This window comes from Limulus polyphemus, unplaced genomic scaffold, assembly GCF_000517525.1.
Source record: "Limulus polyphemus unplaced genomic scaffold, Limulus_polyphemus-2.1.2 Scaffold9386, whole genome shotgun sequence".
Classification (NCBI taxonomy): Eukaryota; Metazoa; Arthropoda; class Merostomata; order Xiphosura; family Limulidae; genus Limulus; species Limulus polyphemus.
Window position 1 is genome coordinate 3,027 of NW_013674996.1, and position 10,980 is coordinate 14,006.

The 10,980-nt window shown below is 33.1% G+C and overlaps 1 protein-coding gene across 1 annotated transcript in view; it reads left to right on the forward strand.

Annotated features, from left to right (window-relative positions):
• Positions 1-421: 421 nt before the first annotated feature.
• Positions 422-10,980, forward strand: part of LOC111083401 — a gene marked incomplete at its 3' end in the record, with an annotated part of 16,038 nt that continues 5,479 nt past the window's right edge. The window contains exons 1-4 of the mRNA XM_022379909.1: positions 422-730; positions 1,948-2,179; positions 4,343-4,499; positions 7,256-7,383. Of these exons, the coding sequence (XP_022235617.1) occupies positions 616-730; positions 1,948-2,179; positions 4,343-4,499; positions 7,256-7,383 (632 nt within the window). The remainder of the gene's footprint in view (positions 731-1,947; positions 2,180-4,342; positions 4,500-7,255; positions 7,384-10,980) is intronic.

Below are 10,980 nucleotides of genomic sequence, written 5' to 3' on the forward strand. Positions count from 1 at the left end.
AGTTCTTAAAACTGACGAAACACTTAATAGACTTATGTCTACATATGAATTTAGGTGCTGATGTGTAAACGCTATGCATCAAATAGGCTCACTTCATTGTGCAGTTGAAATCACTTTTAGCTGATCTGCAATGTAACTGTTTCTGCATGTGTCTAAAAAAGTGTTTCTTTCATATTACTTAAGCTTTTAAAGCCTTTATGGTTTTTCTTTTACATGGTCTGAAGATGATCATTGGTTACTAGTCGAAAACCTGATATTTAACCCGATATTTATACAAGAAATTGATGGGATTTAAAATATTTATATTTATTGATGGATTACAACAGGATTTTTTAAATGAAAGTTTTGAATACTGTAATCTAACAGTGTTGGTTATTAAATCAACGATAATTAACTCATTACCTTAATAAACTTGTTTTCTAGGAACTTGCACGCCTTGCATCCGAAAAACTCCACAAAGCCACAAGATCACGCTCATATTTTCAAGAAATTCACATTCTCGTTCCCGAAGAATGGGGCAACCCTCCAAAAGATTTAAATCTACCACAAGAGCCCGCCACTTTTGAATCTTTTGATTCTGCAGATTTCCAAATCTCTCCTAGGAACCATGATAATATGGAAACGAAGACAGTGCGCGCACTCTGTGGAAATCCCCAGGGTCCAGTAGAAATACCCTCAACATATCTCTTAGCCTTGACTGGACAGGGAGAACTAGAGTGGACAAAAGCGAGTTAGAAAAATCTTAAATTTTAATAATCATATAAAACTGTTTAAAAACTGCTATTTTGTGTATTTTTCCGGTTCTATTTAAGAAAAAGAGATTATATTATAAGCCTGGTAGTTTTAGACTTCTCCTAAGTATGAGCTGAAAAGTTACATACACTTTAGTCATTTGAGATCAAAAACTTAATCTAATGCGGCCCGGCATGGCCAGGTGGTTATGGCACTCGACTCGTAATTCGCGGGTTCGAATCCCTGCCCCACCAAACATGCTCGCCCTTTCAGCCGTGGGGGCGTTATAAACTATTCGTTGTTAAAAGAGTAGCCCAAGAGTTGGCTTAAACTACTAAATTAGGGACGGCTAGCGCAGATAGCCCTCGTGTAGCTTTGCGCGAAATTCAAACCGAATCTAATGCACGTTATCTGGTGTCATATATGAAGTGAAATCTTTCTCGAAACATATATATTTAATGTTGGGGCCCATCTAAATTTCCTTTTGTGAAAACATACTATACACTTATATATAATACACGATATGAAATATAATTTAATTTGTTTTTTATAACGATCTAAAACCCAGACCAAGTAGTAACCCGAAGGGACAGAATAAGTCTACGGACTAACAACGCGGTGGACACAGCAAACAGCCCACTATGGCTCGACTCTAAAACAAACAAACCAACCAAGTATAAAATTAAGTTACATTTGGTATCATTTAATGCTCAAAAACTTCGACGGAAGGTTAATTGTAATTTCATTTGATATTTCATAATGATCTAAATCTCCAACAGGGTATAAAAAAATCGTTGAAGTTGGTTTGATATAATGATCCAGGCAGAATGTTGATCGAAGTAAAATATATATTTATACTTCGTGTCTTATAATTATTCAAAACCTCTAGCAGTCTGAGATGAATATATTTTATCTCTTTTTATTTTGTTGTTAAACGCAAAGCTACATAATGGGCTTTCTACAGTATGCCTACTGCAGAGTTCGAATCGAAAATTTTAGCTTTATAAGTCTTCATGCTTACTGCTGATATAAATCTGTATAAGTCCAATGTAATACTTGTATTCAAATTCTATGCATTATATACTAAATATAGTATTAAATCAATTCTGTTACATATATTCTAGGCTTATGCTTCACTCTATACGATATATAGGAACATATTTTGAGTGTTAAAAGTTTAATCATGAACGTTTTTGTTGATGACATATATTTTAGCTCGCAAGTTTATTCAACACTGGGCAAAACATCGCTGGGGAGTTTTTGAAGAGTATGTCGAACCAGCATTGCTCCTCGCCGAGTTACGCATGGCTGAAACAGGGATTCCTCGAATAGGGATCGAGCCACTGTTTATTCTAAGCAAAGTGATTCACGGTGTATTTCCGTCTGTATGTGCGTGGCCAGGAGATGTGAGACTCTTCAGGCGGATCTTGAATGCTGGAACTACATAGTAAGTCAAAACACATCATTGATACTAAAAACCAGAACTTTGAAGAGAACATTTGTTCGTACAGTAAAATTAGATTGTGGAAATGCATCGTGTGCTTTAATATTATTTATTGTTTAATTTTAAAGTTCCTTATTTATTAGCAAAATAAAGTTTTTAAACTCGTGAAACAAAATTCATTTAATTAATATAAGAGTTTATTTTGAAGTTACTAATATATAAAATATCTAAAAAGAAACTTTTAAATAAAATGTTCATTTTCTACGCATAAGAATAAAATTGCAAAATACCTGATGAAATGTTATAACATTTTTAGTCGTGGCATAGCGGCTCATGTAACGGCTCTGAGTTTGTTTGTTGTTGTTTTTCATGTACAAACTTATACCTCATAGCTCCGTCATTTCATGGCCGACTCGAGATTTAATTATAGTTTTGGACTCAGGAGGTTAAACCCTTTTGATTGATGTATTTGACCACCCACAAGGTCTCATAGCTTAATTTGCTCTAATCCGGCCTAAGATAATCTAAATTTGGGTGTAGGCTAGTAGAGATCCTGCTGAGTAATCAAATTGAATCGGGTATACGCGCACTCCATGCTTGGTGATGCTGGCACACAAAAATATAGTTAAAAAGGTCTCATAGATTAATTTACTGCAGTGTTTCCCAACCATTTTCATCGCAACGTTCCTTTTAATAAATAATGAGCGCTAAAATGATAGTCAATTGCAAATTTTAAAATATTTTATTTCAGCAAAAATAGACATTATAGCACACATTCTTAAAAATTACTTAATTGCAAAAAGGAAGAAAAGAAAATATATAGTGGTAACACACATGAGTAATGAATTAATTTCTAATGACTACCTTGAGCTTGGTGACCCTGTGCTTGCGACAAATACATCCACACCATGATTTTTGCTCAAACGTGTTGAAAGAAAAACCCCTAGTTCTTATGGTTTGATTTAAAAAAATATAACTTTGAAATTCTCCAAACTTTTCTGTCCGCTCCTTGCCTCCTCCTCAAAGTTTCCTGCACCCCTGAATTTTAAAAACGCTCACTAGTGCCGCAGCTATTGAGGATTCCTTCTTGTTGAAGACTTTACCAACTCATGTTTTTGGACAATTTTGAGATTGATTCCAATGTGTACTCTTGTTCTCAATGAGTTATTAAATTTAAATACTTTTATAAAATACATTTATAAATCAGTTTGAATGCAATAGTTAGTTGGTTTAAAACTATTATTTATAATTGAAAAGACATATTCAGTTGAAAGTTTAATCTTCACCAAACTACATCTAAGGCTATCTGTTCTTTATTAAAATATCTATGTAGGAATGTTATATGCTGATATTCTGTTAGAAGTGAACAAATTTTTCCACATGTGCAGTAGTGAAATACATGTTTTGTGAAAATAATGTCGAATTAACTTATTTTTGTTTATTATTCACAGAGTGACTCAAATATAATGGTTTTATTTGTACTTTTAACGTAAAGATACAAAATGGGCTAACTGTGCTTTATTCACCGCGAGGAATCATACCCCGATTTAGCTTTGTAAGTCAGTGAACTTGTCGTTGACTCACCAAGGGCCACCATTATAAAAACCTGAAGTATTATGAATACAACGTTATTGTTTTTTAGTCGATATAAAACCAGTACTAGCAGCAACACCTACAGTGGAATAAATTTCTTCGAATAGACCTATTCCATTTTCTTTTAGGTTTGTATTTCCAGGGTGTTATCTAGATATAAACTGCTCTCAGAAAATATATTTCTTCTATACACGTTTTAAAGCCTTATCGCTTTTGGGCCACCCTTTACAATGAACATGCTTTATGAAAACAATGTCTAAACCAAGGTTTTCCAACTAGGGATGTTAGCACTTCCTGGGGGTGTGAAATGAGGGTCCAGGAGGTGCGCGGAAGAGGTCTATACAAGGTCCGTTTTCTCCCAGATGTCTACAAGAGGAAATGTCTAATGCGCACTTTTTTAGGGGAGGGGTGCAAGGGCCACAAAAGGTTGGGAACCATTGGTCTAAACGATTGTACTGGGAGAAATTCATCGAGTGTGTACTTTTTTTCTCAGTACAGTTTGCAAGGTACGATTCACATTATTATTGTATTTTTAATTCCTTCTGGTTAAATGTTAACAATTCTTACTTTCAGCAACATTCGGACCAATGAAACCTGTGACCCACAAAAGGCTGTTAACCCTTCTAGTGAGTTAGTAGACAAGCTTTCTTGTACGTACAGAGTGAACGGTGACCTCGCAAGTAATAATTCTGATAATGTATCGCTTATGTCATTGGTGGACTTTTCTCGCGTAAGTAAAAAATGACAGCTATTCAGTAGTTTTATTCTTTCTTTAAAACTATATTCCTCTTTATAGTAAAATGTCGAGTCTATTTGAAAATCTTAAAATCATATTTATTGTACTATATTTTGCTATAAGTTGGGAATAATTATTCGATTTCCTGTTTGAAATGAAAGTAGGGACCAAATATAGAGTCCAACTTAAACAGCTCACTGCAAACAGTTGGAATCAAATAATTATCTCACCTTACCAGTTAGAGCTGCTTACAAAAGGAATGTATTTCATTTATTAGACAAGATATCGTTGCATGGTAAGTAGAATATACGGCTACCTAAGAACAATTACTAATTGGTTATTAGATATTAACTGCTAATTAGTTGTACCTTACATTTCGTCTGCTAATCTGATATCATCTTCAGAGAATTTCTGAAAATGACTGTTTTCTATTTAGTGGCTGGAATTCGATTATGGGTCTTCATATTACAAAGGTTGATGTGCAATTCATTCATTCATCGACACAATTCACGCTAGAAATAGAAGATGATAATAAACTCACATTCCTATATATAAGACACGTAACTCATACACCACAAGAATTTACATGAAACTCACAGATACTAGTAAATACTATGGACTACCTAGTCTTCAGAATGAACAAGGTTTTTAATACAGAATTAATTAAAGAGAAGAAAAAGAACATATCATTAAGACCTTTCTTGAAAATGGGTATTCGATCAAGAAGATAAACACTATTATTAATAAAGCTACATATTTTCCTACATTAGAGGATATGAAAGTCCGAACAGAAATCAAATTTCAGAAGCGAAGGTATAGACACATAGCCGTATTCTCCTATATCATGAAAACATCAGAGAATATGTAAGTTAAAACAAAATTCAGATTTAAGAGGCTACTACACAATACAATTGTATTTAGTACAAACTAAACTACTTATAGTCCCAGTGGAGAGAAAAATAAAATTTACAACATTTCTTGTGAGTGTGGACTGCAATCATTAGAAAAATTAAAAAGACCAACGCAAATCAGAAGTCAGGGGCATAATAGACGTATAAGACTCGTAATGTCGATCTATCTGCAATGTTCAACCGTGTCAGGAAAATATCATACAATGATATGAAATAATGCTAAAATAATAGTATATGAACCACATATAAGAAAGAATAAGAAAGATAAACGAAGCTCTCTAAATCCATGTAATTAATAGTACACTCAGTTAGCCCGACACAGACTTCGGCAAAACCTGGATACTCCTGTTGAAACCATTCAAATAATGTAATTGATCCGAATCACAACGTGGGAGACATAGACGAGTGGATAGAGCACCAACCTTTCTAGTAAGAAATTCGGTCTCTACCAGCACTGAAACAGTTCTCAGGACTTTCCTGAAGGTGGGTGCAGGTTACTAGCCGAAATGTAGGTAAACTAATCCGTATTTAGATATAATAATAAAGTAACTAATTAGTAATAACACTTAGTTGATTGAATAAACTACTAAGCATGACAACAACTGATATCTAGTCGCACTTACCGCAAGTACTTAAACCAAATATGTTATTCCACTGAAATCACGCTTTGATATTAAGGAGGCTGCACCATCCCCATTTTGATGGTAGTGTGATTATATCGTAACATCAGTGGATTTTAATTCCTCACTTTTGACAGTTGAAGTTTGTTTACGACAAAAATAACCATTTCAATTGTTACGTATTGGAATTTCAAATGGCCTGAAATTGAGTTGACTGATAAATTTAAATTTAGTAGTTAAATTGTACTTTAGATTTAGCAGTTAAGTAAAAGCCGATATATAGTCAATTTATGATATTTGCCAACAAGATTGATACACACAATTTTCTTTTTTAACACAAATACGTTTTAATATATACGCAATAATACAATTCACAATAACAGTTATTACAAATCGTTATTACAAACAATGATTCATAAACAAAAGTTCCACAAACTTACAAGCAATATAAAGTTTTCCTTTTAGTCTGGAACTTCTTCGATATCTTATCGAGGATTCATGATGAGCAGGTTGATTATGAGTTGACGTAGGTATAATTCACTTGACGGGAAGCTAACTAGCTTTGTCCTCCGTTATTTATCAGCCACATAAACACCGGGTTTTTCACCGTGACGTTATGAAATGTTTTCGTAAAAATACTAATGTCCGATGAGAATCCACTGAAGTTAAATGAGTTGTAATGTTCGAACTTTGTAAATGCTCCTGGTCAAATATCTGAAGTTTTCCGATTGGTAAGCGTTATAACAATCACAGTTATAGCTTCCAAAGTTTTATAGCACACTGATTATATATAGCGAACTAATAATAGATACTCTATGGCGCGTCGCGTTGGTTATATTTATAGCGTGGGAAGGTTTTCTAGGAAATTCAGATTACGTAATAATACTGAACCAGATTTAAGCATTTACGTATATACATCTATTGTTGATTCTTACTTTCGAGAATCTTCTACAACTTTGGAGAATAGGCGGGGGTTTCACAATACATATTTAATAGTATAAGCTATGTATGTTTCTAAATATAAATTTAATATAAACAAACTTTGATATCAAAATAAATATATAATAACAAATTCGTTACACAATACATTCCCAAATTGATGAAGCATGCTATCGGAACTAAACTTAACTATATTCTACCGAATCTGCAAGTGCTTGTTCTGTGTATTTATATATAAACATGTACAAACATTACCTTCTTTGTCTTGTGATTTACACAGTCAGATCATTTCTGTGATGAAGATACTCACCAGAAGAACGCAAAACATCCACAGAACATCTTGTGTAAAGCAAGTATCTGGAAAACAATATCTTCGAAATCAGTTGTTGGTGATCTGCACAGTTCTAGGTAGGTGACAACATAACTAAAGTAAATGACATTATGCTTTCATAAACTAGAATGAGTACTAGAGCTGTCACTCCTTACATGAAATAAACAACAACACAAACTGGTTATTATTAAAGTTAGCAACATAAAGTAGCCAACATTTGTGGGTTAATGCAGCATGTCTCTACCACGGAATCGCAACATGGCCAATTTTGACACCACAAAAATCGTGAAAAACACAGAAAAATTGAAAACTGTCTATATCACTGCTTGGAACCTACAATAAGGTATCTTTGTAGCAAATCCTATCTAAGTTGGTTGACATACACATGAATAGTTCACGAAAACCTCAAATTGTGCTTTCCTCGCTGTAAATTTGAGCAAAAGATAAAAATTCCTAAATTGTTTATATCTCTGTTTGGGACCTGCAAAGAGTATCTCTGTACTAAATTCCACGTAAATTGAACAAAATATGGCCGAGTAATTAACCAAACACCCCAAAATTTTTTTTTGTTTGTGATTTCTGACCCCCCCCCCCAAAAAAAACGATTCAAAATAGGCAACTCCATTTTCTTATAGTTCAATGTGTTGGGCGTATGAAAATTTATATTTATGCCAATTTTCATCTTGATTGCTGTAAATATGACCGCACAGGAGCCCAAAATATACATTTTTTGTTTTGTTTGGGTTGCTTGATCTTTGACCCCATAAAATCTTCAAAAAGGCCTAAATAAAAAAGGTTTCTAGCGGTATTTGACCGAGGTATAAACCTACCAAGTTTTAGAACAATCAGCCGAGAAATGAAGGAATGGCGGTCGATTGAAAACTATTTGGAAGAAGTTTCTTGTTTGTAATTCAGCACAAAGCTGCACAATGGACTATCTGTGCTCTGCCCACCACGGGTAAACATACCGCTGTGCTACTGGATGGCATTTGGAAAAAGAAGAAATAATAAAAAACAGTATGTATCTTAGAAGAGACATAAAAATAGGGAAGATAGAAACAGATATGTTAATGTGAAACGCCAATTAATCTTCCCATCTAGGTAATTATTGGATATTCAGATATTTCTCAAAATAAAAAAACACGTCTCGGTATAGTAATTTTTTTTATTAGGGTTTTATTTGGTTGTTGAATTTCTATTGAAGCTTAAGATAACGTTCTATTTTTATTAATGCAGATATAAAATAGATTGATTAACAAATACGAATTATGTCCATAAACTTTAAGGTTTAAAGAGGTGAAAGAATGATGAAAATTGGTGATAGAGATATACGGAATTTGGTTCAAGAGAGAATTCTGTTAACGTTGTCACCATCTATGAGACACTTGAGTTATATACTTCAATGTTTTATACATTTCAGTTTCAAATAATTTAGTCAATTCAAGCACCGGAAATCTTTCCTTTCGTCTTTCAATGATATGTGATACAATATGTCAACTATTTCATAATCATTCTGGATCACAACTGTGGTATAAAGTGATATTTATCAGTATGTTGATTGCATTGTTTTTTGGGTCTGTTATAAACACGCTCGTGCAGCAATTAAAGTTTTGCAGAAGATAATGGGTAATTTAACTCAATGGTGTTAGAATTGGCAAATAACCCTTAATCCACATAGAATGCAGCAGATTAGTTTTAGGAGTAGGGGAATGACGAGTATCTAAAGTGGATAGAGCGCAGATAACTACACAATGAGCTATCTCCAATTTGTACTGCTATAAACACTCAAGTTTACTTCCCTCTGAGCCACCAGGGGTGATATTAAGTAGAATACATTTAATTTACTCTTTTCACTCTATAATATATTAATGTTGATGAATTTAAGTAAGCCTATTTTTTTTAAACCTTTTTTAAGTCTCCCTGATTAGTTGAACTCCTATTTTACCTTTCATAATCATGTACCTTATTTTAACCAGTTTTATTTAACTTAGTATATTTAATAACTTTTTAATTTTTCTGTGTTTTTGTTTTTATTTTCTTATTACTTATTTAATTTATTTTGTATTCGTTTTAAATTGTAATTGTTTCATTTGTACTTTAAATTTATATAATTATGTAGTTATGGAATATATTTATTTATCTTTATTTTTATGGTAGAAATAATTACCATAAAGAAATATTTAAGATAAAGTGGCGGAAGTGACCAAAAGTGACCCTAATAAACAGCTTGTTTCTCCTGTATGTTCCAGCATGGGATTATACATCATCATGAATAGTCTACAATTATACTATATCATGCATAGAGGTCTTTAATACATAATTACATCTTACGTATAGTATTAAAGCATTTATACCAAACATGTTTCCAAGTTGTTGCTTATTTTTTCACATTTAGACATATATATTTTATCATATATGAATGAATTAGAAATATCTGTAAAACTAGTTATAAATACAACATGCCTTATAGTAAATTATTAATGTAGTTCAATTAACAATTTTGTATGAATTGCACATACATTGAGTTATATTCATTACATAACAAAAAATTTACAAGCTGATATTTCAAACTTATTTCTAGCAAATAAATAATACTGTGAAGATAAAGCAATTTTTCAACATACAACAAACAAGTAACCAATACTACTTACATGAAATGTTTGACAGAAGAAATGTTATTTTTATAAAGCAACTTCCTAACATACAAAGAAGAAAAAAAAACACAACGTTAAAGTTTAAAAGCCTAAAACTGGCGAACCATTGGAAATCAATAGGCTCAATAAATGAGATAAAAATTACACAAACTGATTTTTTCAAACTCCTTTAAATATTTTCCTTTCGGAATTGTAATTAGATGTGCGGGTAAAATTAGCCTTTCAGATCCGTCTTTTGCCTCCTACAAATTACCTTCCAAGAAGCCCTTGTCAACTGGATTTGAGGACGAGAGAAAAAGACTAGCTGAAACGCTATTTAGTGTTAGTGGCGGGTGCTATTGACTAGCTACTGTTGCGTCAGCGAGTCACATGACTACTGTGACGCCACGTTTCTAGAACTATCCTGTACTTTGGCGAATGCTCTAGTATTTACTAGATATAGGGTAGTCGGGTATATAAAAGAGGGGGACAACGTGACGCGGTAATGTGTGTGTAGACAGTGAGTAATTGATCTGCAGTCAGAGTATTGTTGAAGTTGAGTGTATCGGTAAAGTTATATTCGGAAAGAATAAACAGGTTTTATCAAAGAAAGCACTTGTGTCGCTTAAGTTTTGTCGGAACAAAGTTACGGAAAGTTAATTAACAAACAGAGACGTAACAATATCTTTATTGTTGTAATTTGTAAATATACTAAAAAATATTTTTTAAATAAAGGCAGTGGTGGGATTCAGCCGGTTCGCACCGGTTCGTGCGAACCTGTTCTTAGAATTTAATGACCTCCACGAACCCGTTGTTAATCGTATGTATAGGCCTAATAATAACGTTACAACTTACAAGTACGCGTGTTTACAACGCAACTTTAGTAGCAGGCTAGGCGGACTAGATCTCTGATGAATCATTTGCCAGCAGGTAAGTGTTTTTTTATACAGATTCTTATGATCCTATCTAAATTATTATTATTAGATCTAACTTAGTTATATCAAATACTATAGGCCAAGCAAATCTGTGCCGAATTATTAG